The sequence below is a fragment of the Salvelinus fontinalis genome, chromosome 14 (assembly GCF_029448725.1).
Source record: "Salvelinus fontinalis isolate EN_2023a chromosome 14, ASM2944872v1, whole genome shotgun sequence".
Lineage (NCBI taxonomy): Eukaryota > Metazoa > Chordata > Actinopteri > Salmoniformes > Salmonidae > Salvelinus > Salvelinus fontinalis.
In genome coordinates, this window is record NC_074678.1 from 32595227 (window position 1) to 32617303 (window position 22077).

A 22077-nucleotide genomic window follows, 5' to 3' on the forward strand; every position below is an offset into this window, starting at 1 on the left:
TCTATGTGAACGTATTAGTCTTCAGGTTTACTACAGCCCATCTATAAACATATGTGTATATGTGCGTGATTGATATTCTTTCTCCAATTTTATATGCAATGTGTACATTTAACTTCTGGAGAAATAATATATGTGGTTATAAATTGTATTGAGCATTCAAGCATCAGTAAGAGTCAGTTTGCATGTGCATATGGGAATGTGAATTTGGATATGTAGGAGATTGCATGTACGTGTGCACGTACTGGTCTTTAAATGCTGTGTGTGTGTGTGTGTGTGTGTGTGTGTGTGTGTGTGGCTTGCCATCTCTCAGTTCAGCAGAACCTCATTAATTCAGAAATGGAAATCATTTCTGCATGGAGTGCACAGGAGACGAGAGAGATGGAGAGAAAGGACGCACAAGAGAAAGAGGAGAGGGAGAGGGGGGGGTGATAGAAGGAGTGTAATCAATCTACATTTTTGTATAATACTTTGGTATAATATAAAAGTATTGTGGGGAAAGATATTTACAAGATAGATGTAGTCTGTAATGTGCAGAGTATAGGATATATTACCAATTCGTATGACAATTTCTGGAAGGACTTTAGATTGCATTGTTATTACTATAGTCATTAAAATGGTCATATTCTAAAAACTAAGCAATGAATTATTCCGTTATCCAGAGGTTACAGACATATGAACATCTAACCTCAAGAGTATGAGGTTTGAATGACTTTCACATGCCTAGTGTGACACATATTGTACATCAAAGGTATAATTGTGGCCATAAAAATACAGCATCACCTTTGTCATTGAAATGCACAGAAGTGAATGTTTTACTGTGGCTTTATTAGTGTGCCAGTCACAGTCGGTGAACAACTACATGTTAACAGTGTTTATGTTTGGATGAACCTTCAATCACCATCACACTTACTTTACATCCACTACTATTGATTGGCGCAAACGATGGAGAATGTCAAGGCAATGTACAATGACATAGAACCACTGAATATGGGACCAGGGTGGTAACCTAAATTCTCCTACTATAGGCCATATAGCCTATATGATTTTTTGAATATTTGACGTTAAGTCAACATGTGCATTAGGGTTATGCAGTACGCAGATTTTCATATCGTAATATCGTCCTTTGCACATGACGAGATTTACAGGCTTAGTACACAAGGGGGCACCAAAAAGAAATCAAGAAATATAAAAAAAAAAATGGGCGTCTATTACCAGAATGCTAACAAAACTACGAAAATAAACAAATTGCAAAGACAGGCGATCCAGCTCATAAAGTTATACATGTATAGGTAGGAGCTACCGAATGTCATTTTTGGCGTGTTTGTAAGCGTATTTACAAGCGAATGTGAACGTGAGACATTATGCAAATGAACAGTTTAGAACAACAGTACTGGCTCTGGAGCAGCATGTGTACACGCCGTGTCTGTGTGGAGTCTGGAGTCGCTAGGACAACATGCCTGCCTGCTCTGCTCGGAGAAGAGGGGGGAGTAGCAGACTGGCCGAGAATGGAGAGGAGAAAAAACACAAGGAAATCAAGATACAGATAATTCATCAAAAGGGCTTCGACTTCTCAAACACCACAGAAAGCTAACAATATGATGCCCTGTCACCTTAATAATTAAGCCACTTACATAGATAACTAGCAAGTTTAACTTAAGGGTTGCGTTAACGCATCAGACAAATTTTGTGATTCAGTTGCACTTCTCCACTCGGATGAGAATACACAAACGGGCATTCTATCAGGAGACAGACTGATGTGTAGCTACTTTTCTCAGGTACTTTTCTCAGTGTAGCCAACCTACTTTTCTCCAGTAAAATGCAAGAATAAATGAAGCAAAACATTGGGAAATGTAGCTAGCTACATTCTTTCTATACTGAACTAAAATATAAAACGCAACATGCAACAATTTCATTGATTTTACTGAGTTACAGTTCATATGAGGAAATCAGTCATTTGAAATAAATTCATTAGGCACTAATCTATGAATTTCACATGACTGGAAACACAGATATGCAAGTTGGTCACAGATACCGTAAAAAAATTTTTTTTTTAAAGGGCCTCACAATGGCCCTCAGGATTTCGTCATAGTATTTTTGTGCATTAAAATTGCCATCGATAAAATACAATTGTGTTTGTTGTCCGTAGCTTATGCCTGCCCATACCATAACCCCACCATGGGGCACTCTGTTGACATCACAACGCTGACGTCAGCAAACTGCTCGCCCACACGACGCCATACACATGGTCTGCGGTTGAGGCCGGTTGGACATACTGCCAAATTCTCTAAAACGACGTTGGAGGCGGCATATGGTCGAGAAATTAACATAAAATTCTCTGGCAACAGCTCTGGTGGACATTCCTGCAGTCAGCATGCCAATTACACGCTACCTCAAAACTTGAGACATCTATGGTATTGTGTTGTGTGAACAAACTGCACATTTTAGAGTGGCCTTTTATGGTCCCCAGCATAAGGTGCACCTGTGTAATGATCATGCTGTTTAATCAGCTTCTTGATATGCAACACCTGTCAGATGGATGGATTATCTTGGCAAATGAGAAATGCTCACTAACAGGGATGTAAACAAATTTGGGCACAATATTTTAGAGAAATAAGCTTTTTGCTGTATGGAACATTTCTGGTATCTTTTATTTTAGCTCATGAAACATGGGACCAACACTTTACAAGTTGCGTTCATATTTTTGTTCAGTGTATGATAAACAGAAATATGGATGGCCATGCATCATTTTTGCAAAAAATATCTTGCTTTTTCATTGTAAGCTCATTTACTTGTGTGGCTGCCAGCCAAATAGCGTTGCACTTCTGTTGTCATCTGATGAAAATGAAGCTGTTTTCTGCTGAAAGTGTTGCACTAATGCATTTTCTGTGAAGGAAAACTATAGTTGCATATCCCTGATCACTCTATTGAAGCAAAAAACAAACACTGTTGGCTTTAATATAAAACACGACCCCTGTCAATACACAGCTGGACTCAACTGCTCCCGCTTTCTCCTGTTGTGCTATTTACAAACAAAATACGTGACTGGCTCAACTGTTCTGGGGAACTGTGCTTCGTTATGAGCATTCAAGCATCAGTAAAAGTCTGTTTGCATGTGTAGATGGGAATGTGGATTTGGATATGTAGGAGATTGCATAGTGTGACAGGTGAAATTAGGAACGCCATCTGCTTTATCTCCTATTGCATTGCACAAGTTGACTGCAGGTATTTACTTAAAAAGCTGCTACAAATATTAAAATGTTATTTCCAAATACCCCGGTATATATGGTATACCGCCCAAGCCTAATGTGCATAAATAAACAAACAAACAAATAAATAAAAATAAAGAACTGGTTAGCATGATAAATAAATAGCCATCTTCCCTGGCAGAGGGCAGATCCGTGCTGAGCCTTTTAGAGCAGCCTCCTCCCGCCCCCAGACAATATGGAGCAGAAAGTAATCTGGCCATGCACTGAGGGGATTAGAGCCTCCGTAGCGCAGCACAGCAGTGTAGCACAGCGCAGCACAGAGTAGAACAGTACAGTGCAGTCCCACAAACCAGGCAAGACCAGCCTGGCCTGGTCCGGACAAACTTAGTTCAGTCTAGCCTAGCTAAGAACAGCACAACAGTCCCCAAACCAGGTCAGGCTGGTCCCAGCATAGCAGAGACAAATAGATCAGCATCAGTCCGACAGGCCATAACACACATGCAAAGCTTAGTCATGCAAAGGCTCAGTCAATAACATGCAAGAATGCCATGTTCTCAGAACTCTAAATTAACACATTCCATTGGTAGCACTGGACTTAACTTATATTAAAAAATTTCAAAAATCTATCAGAAAATCTGTTTCAGTTGAGATACAGCCTACATTGGGCCTATATGAATTCAAGCTACTTTTGAAGCACATGTTGTGATTTAGAAACTAATATCTAACACTGTAAAGATGTTGATACAAATACCCGTCATTGAAAGTCATTTGTGGAATATTAGGTTTCTGCATTGTGTAATGTTTTCCTATTGAGATTCATTATTGAAAATGGTATACTGACAGGTGATGACATGCAAGAGATCTGTCATTCATTCATAAATATGATCATAGATCTCCTGAAAAGGCTTGGCCTTTCTTTCTGTGCAACCAAAGTTTGGATATACTGGTAAAGTTACCAGGTGGTTAAGTAGCTATCCAACGAGGTAACATGGTGGGACCAAGTGTAAACAAATGGTTAACGACGCACAGTTTATGAACGACAAGGCTTATGAATGAAAAATGCAGTCCTGGCGATCCTCTATATAGAAAGACAAGCTGGTGCTCCTGTAATATGGGTCACGGCTGGTTTCCCACAATGAACTGCGCCTTCGCGGCCAGATGTGATGCAGCCTGGATTCGAACCAGGTACTATAGTGACGCCTCTTGCACTGAGATGCAGTGCATTAGACCGCTGCTCCACTTGGGAGCAGTATAAATGACATTAATTCATCTAAAGCTTTTGCAACTTCATAAAGTTCAGGTAATGTACCACCGAGGACATGGCAGAGTTAAAGCAATGTGTGATTTGAATTTTGGATTCCAGTCCTTTCAGAATTAGAATGTTAATCTTAATTAATGGGACAGCTCTGCTTTGACCCCTAGATAACCCCTGGCCTGCCAGCCTGATGACACAACACAACAGAACAGCAGTCAACACCACATGAAAAAAATACAAAATAAAACACACAGGGACTGGCTACACCGAATGACAGATGACTCTTTACACAGTGCAACAGTGCTATGGAAGTACTACAGTACAGTACGCACTCTCATAAACACCACCAAGTGAGATAAACAACACTGATAGTTTTGTATTAATAATACTACTGTATATCTAGTAAAAAAAATATATTCTATCAAACAGAATGTCACTGAAGAGAGAGAGCAAGTGAAAGAGATAGGTCTGTGCTGTGTTGTGCTATGACACCAGGAGATGAGACAGCCTCCTGTCTGTAGTCAGCAGCATTAGAACGGTGGTTGGCTTTACAGGGAACAGTACACAGTGCTTTCAGCACAGAAGGCGAGGACAAATAAGTACCATGCTGGTGAGAGACTGCTGGGGTAGTGCTCTCAATCGGTGTGTGTGCGCATGTGTGTGTGTCCTCACGCATGTGTGTGTTCATGTGTGTCTCCTGCCAGTCTCACATAAGCCCAGCCCATAGAGAGATTCTATGTGAACTGCAGTCTGGGGCGAGGGGGGTGCTGGGCGGCCATGACAAAAGCCCAGAGAGAGACCCTCTGGCCTGGGTCAGATGTGTCCCCCTCTCATCTCCTACACATCTGTACAGGCTCCAGGTTAACCACGCGTCAACTACAGAACAGAGAAAAGGACTTAACATGGCTGTGTCACACCACACAGATGAAAACACACTGCTATGTGGGTAATGAGTACCGGTTCTTACTGAACAAGGAGAGTTAAAGAAAATTAAAACATTGCATGTTTTTTGTGCTATTTCCATCTAACCTGGCATGAATTGGAGCCAAAAGATCCTCAAAAAAGGTGCTTGCTTGCACACCCACACTTGAGAGTACACACACAAACCCGGCCCAGTGGCTCCCACAGGCTGTATGTCTGCGTGGGGACAAGGGACTGTGCTGATGGAAGCTCTGCCCCGGCACGCATGTGTTCCTTTACTGCCATCCTGGGCATATTTACAGACAGTGACTGTAATGCACAGTAATGATTATTTTTATACCATATACTTCCCCAGCCTTTCACTGAGCGTGTAATGGCTCCCCACTGACCCAGTGATTACCTCTGTGGCTCCCCCTGGCTTCCCCTTTACCTACTGGAGAGATGCCTCGCCAACACCCCCAGGTTCTCCTCAAGGGTGTGTGTGTGTGTGTGTGTACTAGCATGTTTGGTGAATGGTGTGCGATGCTGTAAACATGAGTGATGAGGTCCTCACTTCTCATCCTGATTCTTTCATTTTGACAAAACCCTTCAACAAGGAACATTGTTTTCCAAATAGAAAAACCTAAACGCACAGCCGTTATTCGGTATAACTTCTACATGTTAATAAAGCCAAAAGAAATCCAGACAGACTTGAATCTCTGCGTTTATTTCTGCCTGTTTTTTAAAAAAGGGGGGGGATTAAGTCTGCATTTAGTGAGAATTTAAATTGCAAATAAGACTGTAATTGTTTTTGTCTTTAATCCTAGCAGGGAGGGCGGCAGTGTAATGCAGAGTTGAGACAGTTGCACGTCTCAGCCATTCATTCTCAGGAGGAGTGGGTTTGTCTCACCACTTGACTCAATGAGCATGGTGTCCAAATGACTGACACACACACATTAAAAGAGGCAGGTTTATTTTCATTACGAATTGGGGTGCCCAGCTGGTACTTGAGACTGGTACAATGGCAGGCCTTGGGTGACAGAGCTCGGCCAATGCAGGCAGCACTAGCAGCAGAGCAGACACACAGCCTGCCAGCAGCACAGCCTGCCAGCAGCACAGCCTGCCAGCCGCACAGCCTGCCAGCCGCACAGCCTGCCAGCCGCACGGCTGCCCACTGACTCCTCTCAGAGAGAGAAAGAAGAGAAAAAGAGATTGCACAAGAATGATGAGCAGAGAACAATGAACACAGTGAGGTTGAAACAGAAAAAAAGTGAAGGATGTCGAGGTCAGAATGGGAAAATTAGGTGAGTCAAAAAGCTAATATCAAAGACGCTTGTTAGCTAGTTTACCATCAGCAGCAAACCACTACTTCATACACCTATATATTCCCCTGCTCATCATTTGAAAACACACACCTAGCTGGATTGTGATGTGTACTCTCGGACCATAAAATGCCCAAGCAATCAAACGTGTGTTATATTAACAGAGGCAGTAGCTCAAACGTGAGTAGATTCGATTGGGGATTTGTGTGGGAGAAAATAAGGCCTTCCTCTACAACTCCCAACAGCAATAACAAATGTGAACGTCTGGAGATCCATTTCAGTCCCGTGGAATTAACTGACAAGCCATATCACCATCAGTGTTAGCTCTCTAATGAGCCTCGCTGTAAGAGGAACAAGCTCTACAGGTGTTGGAGAGAATATATATAGCATGACCAGGTTGACCACGGGTCTTCTACCTAAGAGCTGGGAGTGGACATTCACCACTATCCTCACCCTCTCTTCCCATCTCCCTCCTCAGCGCGGGGGGGGGGGGGGGTGCACCGCAATAAAAACAGCCGGCCTGGGTCGGAACATCGCCTAGGGGAATGTGAGGCTTCCCAAAAGCAGACGCTGCAGCATTATTTGTGTAATGTCAGTAATTTATGCCAATTTCTGCAGGCAGGGTATTTTTTCAGAATGGTGTGTGTAGATGTGGTTGGAGTGTGGCCAGCCCCCAGACTTCAAAGCTTTGTGTGACTGTAGATCAAACAGTGGCAGGAGAGGAGCAGAGCTGTGACTGGGCTGCTCCAGACAGGATGGCACGGCTACATGCACACCTCTGACTCAGGGGCAAACCTGACCCTCGCCAGCCTGTGCCCTCCCCCCTCCCAGGGCACTGTGGTAGCTTCCTCCTATAGAATCAACTCCACACCATAATCAACAGTCCCACAGAAAATTCACACACTTACGCTAGTAGACTTCCAACAGCATGCCCATATACAGTTTGAGTAACACAAACTCCTCCAAAAGGGGACACCAATCATTTAGAGATGCATCTGTGCAGCTTCTTAGAGGACTATTGAGACCAAGCTGATAATGACCCAAATAAGTCATTGTGTGGCATGTATTAAAAATGTGTAATCTGCAGAGTGAAAACCTAATTCAGCACCTCTCCACCTACACCCCTCCCTCTTAGAACTATTGAGATTAAATACCACCAGCCAACCGCATGGTTAAGCGTGCGCAGAATCATCCTGTGAGGAAGCAAATGATAAACAAGAAAGATCCATAATTCTGTCACTCCCGGACCCACAGTCGACCATACAGCTCAGGGGCAGAGATTTCAACCCTTTGTTCAGAGGTTCAGCTAGGAAACGTCTCCACAGAGATACATAGAGACGTGAGATGTGGACTGGCCCTTTCATTCCAGGCAGAGAGAAGAGAGGATGGGAGACAACAACAGTAAACACGGAGCAGAAAGACAGCCCCGCTCAGTCACGGGTGTCAGCCCCGCAGCCAAGAGCCACAAACGGTCTGATAGCTAGAGAAAACAGTGGAGAGGAGAAAACCTGCCAGAGAGGGAGAGGGAATGAGAGCGGGAGAGATGGAGGGAATGAGTAAGAGAGCAAGAGAGGGACAGAGCTGGCAGGAGGGAGGGAGAGAGAGAGATGGGGCATGCCTTTACAGTGTGTACATATCACCACAATATGAATAAGATATGGCAGTGCCAATCCTGCCTCTATTACACCTCATCTCTGCCTGTCCCCCTCCCCCGTCTCCGCTCTCCATCCATACATCGTCTCCCTATATGGTATTATAATTCCTCCATGTCGTCATTCCGCCCCCGCTTCTCTCCTTCCCCTGAGCAGAGCGGGCACCGCTGGCACACAGCCAGATTACCCAATCAATCTCCTCTGAGAGAGGGGGAGGGAGACGAGAGGGGGAGGAATAAGAAAGAGGGGGTAGAGACGAGGAGGCGAGAGGAGGGGGTGTTAGAGTGAGAGGAGGACTGTGCACCAGACCTAAGAGAAACCGAGGCAAGAGAAAGGCGTAGGATGAGATGGAGATATTTATTTTAAAGGACAGAAGGTGAGACGAAGGGAAAGGCTGAGGCAAAGCGAACGGTTTATTGAACTGACTCATTGAAATGGGGAAAGTGAGCACCTGTTCTAGATGAGAGAAACGCACACAGTCAGACAAAGTACACACAAAGGATGGCTTCTCAATGGTTGTTGTTTACAGAGAAGCGCTCCAGCCCCGTGCCACCTGTTTCAGTCCTGCTGGACACTCCAGTCTGCCACAGCTTGGCTACCTCTCAAATGACACCCTATTCCCTATTGAGTGCACTTCTGACGACCCACTATAAAAGAGAATAGACGAGTGTCATTCGAGACATCCCACATCATTTCACTCTCCTGACACAAGGCAACCCCTACATTATACCATCAGCTCTATTGACTGCCTCTATTCGTCTGACAAGAGGTTATGACACTTAAGTATTCAAGTCAGCGCAGGTGTCAAAGTGATATTTTACAATAGAAAATCATGTCACACAGACCCAACATCCTGAATGTCATTTTACCTGATGCAATCGGACCTTTTCAGACTCGAAGCAAACAAAGGAAGAGTTATGGAGTTCTTTGTGTAGCTGGGAAGGACTCCTAGTCATTACCAAAAGGTTCAGGGAGAGGCCAAATCAAAGCTTACAAATGGAAATGGATATTCATAAGCAGACAGGCCAGTTCAGTTTTCAAATGATCAGCAGTTGCTATTTTTCATAACATGTTGAACAAAAACTAAACAGGAAGTTGACTTTTAGATGAGCATCTGCCTTTACTTGTCCGCACTTCCACTGACAGGAGAGTCTCCATCATAGCTGTCTGAATGAGAATAGTCAATCCAAACAAATCATATAGACAAGCATGATGAAGCTCATCCAGAGAGTATTAAGACACGGCTTTGTGAATGACGCACTTCTGTCACTAAATCAGTGACACTCCGGAGGCGCTGATGTCACAGTGGCAAGAATCGCAGATGTGTGGGGTCACGACCTCTAGTTTGTGCTAAGAACAAAGGGTGTGTTCGTAAATGCAATCTGGAGTGCCAGAGAGCGCTCAGAGTGCACACTGGATGCTCTGGCTGAGGAGTAGGGTTGATCCGAGCGTTCTGAACTCACGACGGCAGTCAACCACCCAAGCTAACTGGCTAACGTGGGCTAACGTGGGCTAGCTTGCGAGCTACTTCCAGACACAAATGAAGGAACAGCTCACTCTGACCATTTTACATGCCCTAGCAGAGCTGGTTAGGCTGTCTTCATATTATCCAGAGCGTTGGGGATTATAACTGTGTTGCTGGCAACAACTTAATTATGCTTTTTTGCAGACGTTTATAGACACCGGCCATATTCAACCGGTGTTGAGCGTTCGTAAATTCATCAATTATTCTGCGCTCTGGCACACTTAGGCGAGAGTGCTCTGAAATCGGAGTAGATAGCCAGAGCGAATTTACGAACGCACCCAAAGTCTAACGATGAAGCATTATTACTTCCTGAAAGTGTTTGTTTGTAGCGGCGTCATGCCCATAGGGGGCACAGGAGCACGTGTCCCCCCAGATTTGTCCTGTTTTTTTGTTTTTTTCTTCTCTATAATACTACTAGCCTCCAAACAATTGTATGAAATTCATAAGTAGTTACCTCATAACTAGCTACCAAGAAGTCATTTCAGTCTATCAATCAAGTTAGAGTAGTTAGCTTATCTAACTTATCTGGTATGCCTGCTGGCAAGTTTGGTAGCAATTACTAAATAATGGTCCCGTGTGGCTCAGTTGGTAGAGCATGGCGCTTGCAACGCCAGGGTTGTGGGTTCATTTCCCACGGGGGGACCAGGGTTCAATTCCCATGGGGGTACCAGGGTGAATATGTATGAACTATCCAATTTGTAAGTCGCTCTGGATAAGAGCGTCTGCTAAATGACTTAAATGTAAATGTAATAATCACCAGTCAGGTACAGACAGCTCAAGAGGTATGAGATATGCAAAAAAAATACCTGTGTATATATATTATTTATAATTTTTTACACATAGAATTAAGCATAATGATTATGGCTGTAGATTGCAGGAAAAAGCTATTTCAGGTGTTTCTAAATTCTCCAACTTCACCCTTCAGCCATTCTCACGTACTTTGTGACTCCTAAGATTTTTGGGGTGCATTACACCCCTGTAAGTGTGTGTTTCTGACTTTCTTAATCATGCCGCTATTCCTTTCATAATTCATTCTGAATTACCAAAAGAAGTCTCATGTTTGGAAAAACAAAACATTTCCTCACTCTAAGCACTCTTTTGAGGAACATTCAAATTCAAGTAGGAAAGAGAATTATGAATGTGGATTTCTCTCAGTAAGTAAACATGATGTGAAGACAAAATAGGAATCAATGAAACGGTTTTAACAATAAGGAATAAAGGAAAATTCCTCTTAAACATTTGTAAAGGCTGTGTTTTTCCGTTCCATGTATCTCCAGTGTGGTGTGTTTCGGGTGTGTGTTTATGAAGGTTTGTACCACGTGGGATCTGCCATCCAGGGGTGCAGAGTCTTTCAGTTCCGGGAGCCCAGCCAGAGTCAGAATCCCACCAAAATCCAGTGATTAACCATGAACCATCACCCAGATTTGAGGATTAGAACATTATATTCCCCAATCTGGAGGGCCTATAAAGTCTACCTCCCAGGCCCCAGGAGAAGGAAACAGGAGAGGGTTTGGGTCATGGTGGATTCCTTCAAACCCAGCCAGGGCCACCATCATGTCCTTGGACAGTTGACACAGTAACAAAACACAACCAGTCAGTCAGAGACGGCATCTAAAATGTGTGGACCCATATAAACTCAGAGTCTAACACCAGAGACAGAGTCTACTGTTCCCCTTGGGAGTGTGACTCATGGGAGTCGTGTTGTTTTTCTCCATGTGATCCTGGGAGACATGGCGGGGGAATAGGGCTGTTATCAGCCGGGCCGCGACAGTGACTTGATCAGGCCACTGGTCCACAGGGATCGGAGCGGCTGGAGTTAATCAGACAGAGACAGGCCCGGGGGATTCACGCCTCCACCCCCACCCTGGTCCCCCCGCCACAGCCCAAGGTAAGGTTCTTCACACAACATTAACCCTGTGTACTGTCTGTCTGTAACCCCGAACACGCCGGGTCCACCAGCAACACAGACAGAGTTATGGAAATGAACATGACTGAGGGATGGGAAGATTTGATTATAGACAAACTTATTGAAAAGTTTCAGGGTTTTGCATTTTCATACAGTTCAACCAATCTGCTCAATCCATCCAGTAGAAATATACAGATAAACGTTGAATTATAACATACTGTCATGCCACCAACATTAATTTATTGTGATCAGTGATAGATGTACTTCTTGTGAGGAAGACAAACGTCCACTTCACAGAGCCAGGACGAGCGGATACACTTTGACCCTTTGAACTTCAGCCAGGTCAGGGGTCAAGGAAAACTGGCCATTAATCCTTGAATTAGAACAAAAAAAAAGAGCAGGACATCTGAGCCCCTGTGGCCGTCCCCAGAGCCCCACAGCGTCCACACTGGGCTGACCATTGAGTAGGACAGATCCCCTCAGAGGACCTTCAACTGGAGCCCGACATCTAGACACTGGAGCTAAGGACGTAATGTATCTTTAGGTGTGTGGGTTAGGTGCCTTACGAAGACCATGGCGGTTTTGAAACGTGTGTGCGTGTCACTAAACGATTCTGAGCAGACATTGCTTTCCTTCTTTGTTCAGGTCCTATGTCACATTTAGATGTAGGTAAGTACTCTTTTCTTGGAAGTCCTAACCACTAGTCCTGCCACAAACTCACTGAATGGGTCGTCAGAGTTAGCATGGAGGGTAGCTGACGGTTGAGACAGGTAGCTAGCTACCTCGAGAGTGGTGCTGAGGGATTAACTGAAATGTCAGTTGTTTTTTTTAAACAACTAATTGACCTACATCAGTTCAATTATTTGAATTCCATTTCGTTCTGTTTTTTTCTGAGCTCAATGCACACATTGCACTGTTTCTCTAGAGATAAATCAGATCAAGCCTGAACTGTGCGATGTAGTAGGGAGTTGTAGTTTCCAACAGGCCAATATTCTACAAAGTTTGGTAATTAACTACAATGACCATAATCCATTTCACATCTACTTGTCCGGTCGGTGCTTCTTTTACACCCGCTACGGAATAGACAGAAGAATTAGTGATGGGAAGTTCCGCTCTTTTTACTGACTCTGATCTTTGACTCGTACAGTCAAAAGAAAAAATATTTTGACTCATTTTGTTCATTTGAGTCAGTAATGCCCTGAGCACCCAGGACCCCCCTACTGGCGAACGATGAACCAAAAACTTGAAATAATCATGATTCTACAAGCCTCTTGTTCCCCCGTAATCTGTGATTGCTAGGCATAAAAATACAATTATTTATTGATACCTTTGAAAACGAGGTCTTTGTGGCCACAACCAGACTAGATTGTGAACGGAATGACTGCCGCGAGGGAGATTTGCCCAATAGGCTACGAACTGTAGCAGCCACCCAAACAATTTGTTCACGAGTTTGAGTGTTGAAGCAGCAGAGGAAAGCTGTGCATATTTTTGTTCTACAAAGTGGTGTCCATCAATAACATTCAATAATCAAATTGATTGCATTCATTTTTGCACCATACTATCATTTATCAGTCCTAAACATGTATTTTCCTTCTCTATGCTGCCTGCAGCATGATCTATTTTTCTGCTCACACACGAGACAGTTCGTTGTTGGAGCACATCTCTGGAGCCGCTGAGCCGGAGGAGCGCATATTAATCCTGCTGTAGAATTCATCGCGGCCAGCAGGTCTAATGAACAACTAAAATGAACAAATCACTCGGAAAACCAAAATCATGACTCTCGAGTCATTAAAAAGAGTAGTTCAAAAAGAACGAATCGTTCGCGAACTACACTTCACTAAGAATAATGCGCAATCATGAGGGGATTTCGAGAGCAGCTGTTGCTTCGTGAAGTATCTATACCTGAAAATACATGATCTAAGTGATTGATAGTTGGTATTCAGCAGTCATGAAAGTATGCCTTATTTACTTTGAAGAACTACAAAATAGTGATTTTAGGCAGCAGCTCTATAGAGATGACTTGGAATTAAAAAATAAATTCAGCAAATAAAACAAACGTAATACACAACAAATATTTTGATGATGGTTAATAAGTGATAAGAAGTAGGCTGTTGAGGGCAAAAGTATGTGTGTGTGTGGGGGGGGGGGGGGGGGGGAGCAACTCAATATTAAGAAGGTGTCCTTAATATTTTGTACACTGAGTGTGGATTAATTGGGGACACGTGTCAGCTTTAATTAAGCATGGGGTTTAATTAACCATGTAATTAACCCTTTAGACCCCAGTAGAATTCTAGAATGCTGCTGTAAATTACTGAGCATTTTCAAGATAAAGCAAATTTTCTCACATTTCAAACAAACAGACATGGCTCAAAAACAAAGAACAAGTGACAAATACAAGTTAACTTAGTTTTAAAGAAAACAACCTATCGTTTAATATGACACCACATTCATGTCAATAGGAACAACCCTCATTTTGTCTACATTGTGTAAAGACACTCACTATCAAAAAATGATTAACACTCAACACAACAAAAAACACTAGAGTATTTAAATTGTAGTAAATTTGACTAAATTACTCACTCAAAATGTACCAAGTATGATATATTATACTTATAAGTATTTACATATAAATAAATAATCCAAAATGTGACCAGAGTATTTAAAGTATTTAAAAACGAATTTATTAACAACGATTCATACTTATGTAACAATGTAAAAATGCAAACACCTATTCGGAGACTATTTCAAAATGTAGGTAACCTGTGTCAATAAGATTTAGTACAGACCAGGCCTGACACTAAGAGATAGTAGCCTACTTTGACATCAATTCAGTGAATGCAACAAGTATGAGATTGAGTCAGATAAAGAGAGAAGATACAAAACACAACAACTTTTCAGAGACAATAAAAGATTTGTAGGACAAATTCATATTTCACACTGTAGCACAACCCCATCCTGCAAAATGGCTCAGAACACAGAGCTTCCCAAAGGAGGTTTCTACACAGCTCCCACTCTTTGCCCTGCGTCCACTCCGGATGCACACCACACTTGTGCCCTTCAAACTTCACCTACTTTCCAATGAGTTACAACTCTGTCCACACGCCCTGGTGCCACACACTTGGCTCCCCTTCCTGCCACTGTAGCCATATCAAAGAGAATACACAAGCTGTATTTTGAATGCCTTCAGGGCCCAGCGCCTGTGGCTTCTGGGAAGGGGCCTTTGCAGGGTCCCCCACACAATGTATGCATTTATGATGGCAATGTTGAGCATCCCCCAAAACACATACTACCACAGTTTTCTGCCTGTGCGTCCAACATTGCAATAGCTCCTCAGTTGGTCAAGATGGTCAACCCTGCCCATTGTCTTGTTGTAATCCCTTACAAGCTATGGAACAGATATACATTCCTACCAAAACCCCTGCCACGGTCACTTTAGGTCCAAGCGGTGTGGCACAAGGTTGAATGGTGGGACTTGGGGCAGACACACGCCATGGAAACGTAGGCTCCCCTCTCAGGTATCATCATCTGCTTCATCATCTCCCTCCTCCTCCTCCTCCTCCTCCTCTTTCCCTCCACATCTCTATGCCTCAAAATCATCTCTAACTCCTCTTCCTCCCTGCCTTTTGCTGCTGAGCCCTGACTCTCCATATCACTTCCTTCTCATTCACTGACCTAAAGGAACAGAGTAACACGGGGAGAGGAGCAACAACTAGGATACAGTTATAGGAACATAATCTCTCCCTCTCACACTCTTTTTCCCTCTATTTTCCTCAACCATGCACACACCATCTTTCTAATTTACCTCGGTACCGGTACCCCCTGTACATAGCCTCGGTATTGTTATTTTATTGTGTTACTTTAGTTTATTTAGTAAATATTTTCTTAACTATTTCAACTCTTGATTTCTTGCCTAACAGACTAACTACAGAGTTCGCCAATTTTAGCTGATTATTTACGAAGCTGGGACGGTTTCCAAAATGAATTGCATCGGTAGAAAGAGGACAAAACAAGCAACTTGTTAGATGGTTACGTAAACAAATATCCAACTCATCATATGAGCTCCACTGTGCGGGCCTCGACCCTAACATGACAGTTAAGCTGTCAAATAATAGGAAAACAAGGCAATGTATAGCCTATGAATATCTGCACCTAGCAAACATGACAAACCATAACCTATGCCCAACAGATGAACACAAATTACTCTAGCCTTCATGTCGGTGGCTAGTTAGCTGGTTATCTGTATGGCTAGCTAGTGAGAGTGAGGTTGACGCTTCGTGAGCGCAGCCCAAATGTAATGCTACACACAACTTTTCTTGCCTGACAGATTAACTAGCTAGCTATAGCAAGCAGCTTGGGCCGTTTCCATTTGAATTACATCGGTAGAAATGAGACAAAACAACCAACTAGTTAGCGGACTATATACACAGCTAAACACCAACTATTTCCATGAGATAGAGCAATCAATCATTCATTCGAGCTCCACCGCTGATGGGCTCGCCTGTACCAACCAAGTTATCATGAATGACTTGCTAATCTGTGAGCAATTCTCCAAGTTTCACAGCATCGAATGTCGACAACACCAAACATATACCTGCTGTTTACTTATTTCACTCACCTGGACATTCTCGCTTTTCAAAGTGCAAGGACGTGTGCAAATCCGTATCACCAACCAACATAGATAAAACCTCTATCACAGTGAAAAGTCATGTCGGCTTCGGCACTGTCATTTTGTGGAATGAAGTCAAAAAAATATATATATATTTAAAAAACTGAAAAAGTCAAATGAAAGCATACCCTGTTTCCAGTTTCTCGTTGATGACAACAGAAACGCAAATACGATAGGCTGTTGGCAAGTTATTTTGGGAAATTGACACAGATATTGTTAGAAGAACAAGGCTGTTCGCGGCAGCTATTGTAACTTAAGAAAGGCTGTCGACGGCCGCTCCGGGTTCTAAAGGGTTATTAATCTTGTGCAATACACACTCACAACAAATGAGTCTGTTCTGATGGAGGTCTGGTCTGTTCATACTCGTCAGACTACATGGGAGTGCGGAACTGCACAGAACTGGGAAACCTGCTACATTAAAATGTCTACTGCAGAAATAGAACCATCATGACCCATTTCCAAAGCTCATTCCCCAACTGGCCAGGTGAACATCAAGCTAGTAGTAATACAGTCTGACCAACATAACCTATTAGCTGCATAAGACTTACTTTAAACATTTTAAAGGGTATGTCATACCACTATTTAGTATAGCCAAACCATGACCAAAAAAAGAGAATTCTGCACTATGGTATGGCGGTGATAACAAATAAAACGAATTTGCCTTGAGTGAGGCAGATGAAGTCCGAGGGGACTGCAGCTTAACCTTCAAATCATTCAGGTCCCGCCAATGAGCTAGAGGTCACAATCAGTGGGCACATTACCATGGTCATTTGCAGTCCGAGATTGGCGTCAACAAAGAGCCTCCTTTTATAGGCGGGAGGCCCTCCACATGTTCAGGCAGCACATCAATTCCAGCACCAGGGAACATCCAGCTCTTCTGCAGATGAGAGGGTCAGGGAAGACAAGCCCATGACCCCTAGGCCACCCCCAATTGGGCCCCATGCATCGGCCCCAGCACTGAACTTAATCCAGGACAACAGCTCACCAAGTTGCTTTATTTGCTCCCACCCTTATTGAAACCATTTGAAGGCCAATAAAAACCTTGCAGAGGCGTGACATTTCACCTTCAGCAGACAGTTTAGGTAAGGCTCAGAGGTCAGGGGTCACAGGGAGGAAGTGAGAGGGGTAGCCAGGAAACTGTTTCACTAAGCTTAGGAGGATATAACCTATTGCAGTAAGCAACACTACATTCATATCATGACCAAAACCACCAAAACAATCATGCACGCAAATGTCTCAATTTGATGTTGCAAAATTAACATTGATAACAGTTAGACATTCAGTAGCCCACACACAACCACGTGACAATGGCCACTGTGCCTCTGACACAACACCAGTGACAGGTTGACAGAGTTGACTCACATAGTCGTGGAAAGCCTTGGCCTCGCTGGAATGTTCGCATGTCTCTCTCCGGTCCGGAGCAGCGCAGTACAGATCCCAGAATACACTGTGAGGAGAGAGAACATGGTTGGACATAGTTTCAGTTTACACTAACAGCCAGATATTGTTCACATGACTGAGTTGGTTGGAGCATGGTGCTGGCAACATCATGCAGTTGTGGGTTTGACTCCCTCATGGGACACATGCATGAATGTACACACAGTACGTAGACGTGTGAAGTGTAAGCTAAATTACCATCTATCCATGGAGACCACAACTATGACAAAGTGAAACATGATCAAGCTAAACAGTTAGTTGTCAGAGGTGTCTTTGCTTATAACCAGGGTTTAAATTAAGAACTTTGTCCGTTTATTTTCCTAAACTATTCTAATCCAACCCGTAGTCCGCCTCAGAGCTACAGCAAAGCAGTGTCATCGAATTGAACCATCTCATGTACAGTGGCTCTCATTCTGCTGGGCCAGAGATGCTGGTTACTGATCAATTACTTATGATATTTGTTAATTAAGGCAAATCCAGTCCTTAAGGGTTGAAGAGGGCACCAGGTTCCAATCCAAATGCTCCCAATTACTTAATTGAAATTAATTACCTGTTTAACTAGTCCCCATTAAATTGTGCTTGCACCTAAGATATTGATTTAATGGATAGCACATAAAAGCTGCTGATCTGACTGGGGCTCAAGAGAAACATTACGCTTTTTCCAAAACATTCGAAGGCGAATACTCCACAATATGCATTCTTTCCGCTGAGACGGCAAAACCAGACTTCTAACGTGTGAAACGCCTGACACTTGATATGACAGACTGCAAAATGGAGCAGAAAATGAGCTGATGACCCATAACTGTGCGTGTATCAGATAATCATTCATCGCCTCAGTTTGAAAACATACAGTACCAGTTAAAAGTTTGGACACCTACTCATTCAAGGGTTTTTATTTTTTTTACTATTTTCTACATTGTAGAATAATAGTGAAGACATCAAAACTATGACATATCATACATGGAATCATTTAGTTACCAAAAAAGTGTTAACTTGTTATGGATAGGGGGCAGCATTTTCACGTTTGGATGAAAAGCGGGCCCAGAGTAAACTGCATGCTACTCAGTTACAGTTGCTAATATATGCATATTATTAGTAGATTTGGATAGAAAACACTGAAGTTTCTAAAATGATATCTGTGAGTGTAACATAACTCATATGGCAGGCAAAAACCTGAGAGAAAAATCCAACCAGAAAGTGGGAAATCTGAGGTTGGTCGTTTTGCACCTCAGTCCCTTGAAGATACAGTGGGATATGGGTCATGTTGCACTTCCACTAGATGTCAACAGTCTTTAGACCCTTGTCTGAGGCTTCTACTGTGAAGTGGGGCCAAATGAGAGGGGAATGAGTCAGGTCTGGCAGAATGCTTTGAGCTCGTGACGCTCGTTCACGTGAGAGTGAGCTCTGTTCCATTTGCTTTTCTACAGACAAAGGAATTCTCCGGTTGGAACATTATTGAAGATTTATGTTAAAAACATCCTAAAGATTGATTCTGTACTTCGTTTGACATGTTTCTACGGACTGTAATATGACTTTGTCTGAACTTTTGCCTGGACCTGCCCGCGTGTCGTGAGTTTAGATTGTGTACTGAACGCGCGAACAACAAGGAGGAATTTGGACATAAATGGACTTTATGGAACAAATCAAACATTTATTGTGGAACTGGGATTCCTGGGAGTGCATTCTGATGAAGATCAAAGGTAAGTGAATATTTATAATGCTATTTCTGACTTATGTTGACTCCAACATGACGGATATCTTCTTGGGTTGTGTTGGTCTCTGAGCGCCGTACTCAGATTATTGCATGGTTTGCTTTTTCCGTAAAGTTTTTTTGAAATCTGGAACAGAGGTCGCATTAAGGAGAAGTATATCTTTAAAATATGTGAATAACACTTGTATCTTTTATTAATGTTTATTATGAGTATTTATGTGATTTGACGTGGATCTGTGCAAATTCACGGGACGTTTTAGAGGCAAAGCCAAATGGAAACTGAGGTTTTTGGATATAAATATGAACTTGATCGAAAAAAACATACATGTATTGTGTAATATGTTGTCCCGGGAGTGTCATCAACTCATGAAGAATATCAAAGGATAGTGATTAATTTTATCAATATTTCTGCTTTTTGTGACTCCTCTCTTTGGTTGGAAAATCGCTGTATGCTTTCTGTGACTAGTTGCTGACCTAACATGTTCTGCATTCGCCGAAAAGCTTTTTTGAAATTGGACACTGTGGTTGGATTAACAAGAATTGTATCTTTAAAATGGTGTCTAATACTTGTATGTTTGAGAAAATTGAATTATGAGATTTCTGTTGAATTTGGCACCCTGCAATTTCATTGGCTGTTGGCGAGGGGTTCCGCTAGCGGAACGGGGTTCAGTCCTAGACAGGTTAAACAAATCAAAATATATTTTATATTTGAGATTCTTCAAAGTAGCAACACTTTGCCGTGATGCCAGCTTTGCACACTCTTGGCATTCTCTCAACCAGCTTCATGAGGTAGTCACCTGGAATACATTTCAATTAACAGGTGTGCCTTGTTAAAAGTAAATTTGTCTAATTTCTTTCCTTCTTAATGCTTTTGAGCCAATCAGTTGTGTTCTGAAAAGGTAGGAGTGGTATACAGAAGACAGCCCTATTTGGTAAAAGACCAAGTCCATATTAGCTTAAATACGCAAAGAAAAACAGTCCATCATTACTTTAAGACCTGAATGTCAGTCAATGCGGAATATTTCAAGAACTTTTAACATTTCTTCAAGTGCAGTTGCAAAAACCATCAAGTGCTATGATGAAACTGGCTCTCGTGAGGACCACCAAAGTTTAGAGTTACCAGCCTCAGAAATTGCAGCCCCAAAAAATACTTCACAAGGTTTAAGTTTTTTAAATATTATTTTATTTAACTAGGCAAGACAGTAAAGAACCAATTCTTATTTACAATGACGGCCTACCTCGGCCAAACCCTAACGACACTGGGCCAATTGTGTGTCGCCCTATGGCAGCCTGATTCACAAATCTGGCCTTCATGGTCGATTTGCTGCAAAGAAAGCACTACTAAAAGGACACCAATTAGAAGACACTTGCTTGGGCCCAAAAAGACGAGCAACGGACATTAGACCGGTGGAAATCTGTCCTTTGGTCTGATTAGTCCAAATTTGAGATTTTTGGTTCCAACCGTCATGTCTTTGTGAGACGCAGAGTAGGGGAACGGAGGATCTATGCATGTGTGGTTCCCACCGTGAAGCATCGAGGAGGTGTGATGGTGCTTTGCTTGTGACACTCAGTGATTTATTTTGAATTCAAGGCACACGTAACCAGCATGGCTACCACAGCATTCTGCAGGGATACACCATCCCATCTGGTTTGCTCTTAGTGGGACTACCATTTGTTTTTCAACAGGACAATGACCCAACACACCTCCAGGCTGTGTAAGGGCTATTTGACCAAGAAGCAGAGCGATGGAGTGCTGCATCAGATGACCTGGCTTCTACAATCACCCAACCTCATCCCAACTGAGATGGTTTGGGATGAGTTGGACGAAAAGGATAAGCAGCCAACAAGTGCTCAGCATATGTGGGAACTCCTTCAAGACGATTGGAAAAGCATTCCAGGTGAAGCTGGTTGAGAGAATGCCAAGCGTGTGCAAAGCTGTCAAGGCAAAAAGGGTGGCTACTTTGAAGAATCTCAAATATAAACTCAGCAAAAAAAGAAACGTTCCTTTTATAGGGCCCTGTCTTTCAAATATAATTCGTAAAAATCCCAATAACTTCACAGATCTTCATTGTAAAGGGTTTAAACACTGTGTCCCATGCTTGTTCAATGAACCATAAACAATTAATGAGCATGCACCTGTGGAACGGTCATTAAGACACTAACAGCTTACAGACGGTAGGCAATTAAAGTCACAATTATGAAAACTTAGGACACTTAAGAGCCCTTTCTACTGACTCTGAAAAACCTCAAAAGAAAGATGCCCAGGATCCCTGCTCATCTGCATGAACGTGTCTTAGGCATGCTGCAAAGAGGAATGAGGACTGCAGATGTGGCCAGGGCAATAAATTGCAATGTTCGTACTGTGAGAGGCCTAAGACAGCGCTACAGGGAGACAGCACGGACAGCTGATCGTCCTCACAGTGGCAGACCACGTGTAACAACACCTGCACAGGATCGGTACATCAAAAGATCACACCTGCGCGACAGGTACAGGATG

The 22077-nt window shown here is 42.9% G+C and overlaps 1 protein-coding gene across 1 annotated transcript in view; it reads right to left on the minus strand.

The window, feature by feature from the left end:
• The window catches only part of LOC129810660 (single-stranded DNA-binding protein 3), a 93084-nt gene that overhangs the window by 47546 nt on the left and 23461 nt on the right, over positions 1-22077 (minus strand). Inside the window, exon 4 of the mRNA XM_055861396.1 lies at positions 17795-17879. Coding sequence (XP_055717371.1) covers positions 17795-17879 — 85 coding nt within the window. The remainder of the gene's footprint in view (positions 1-17794; positions 17880-22077) is intronic.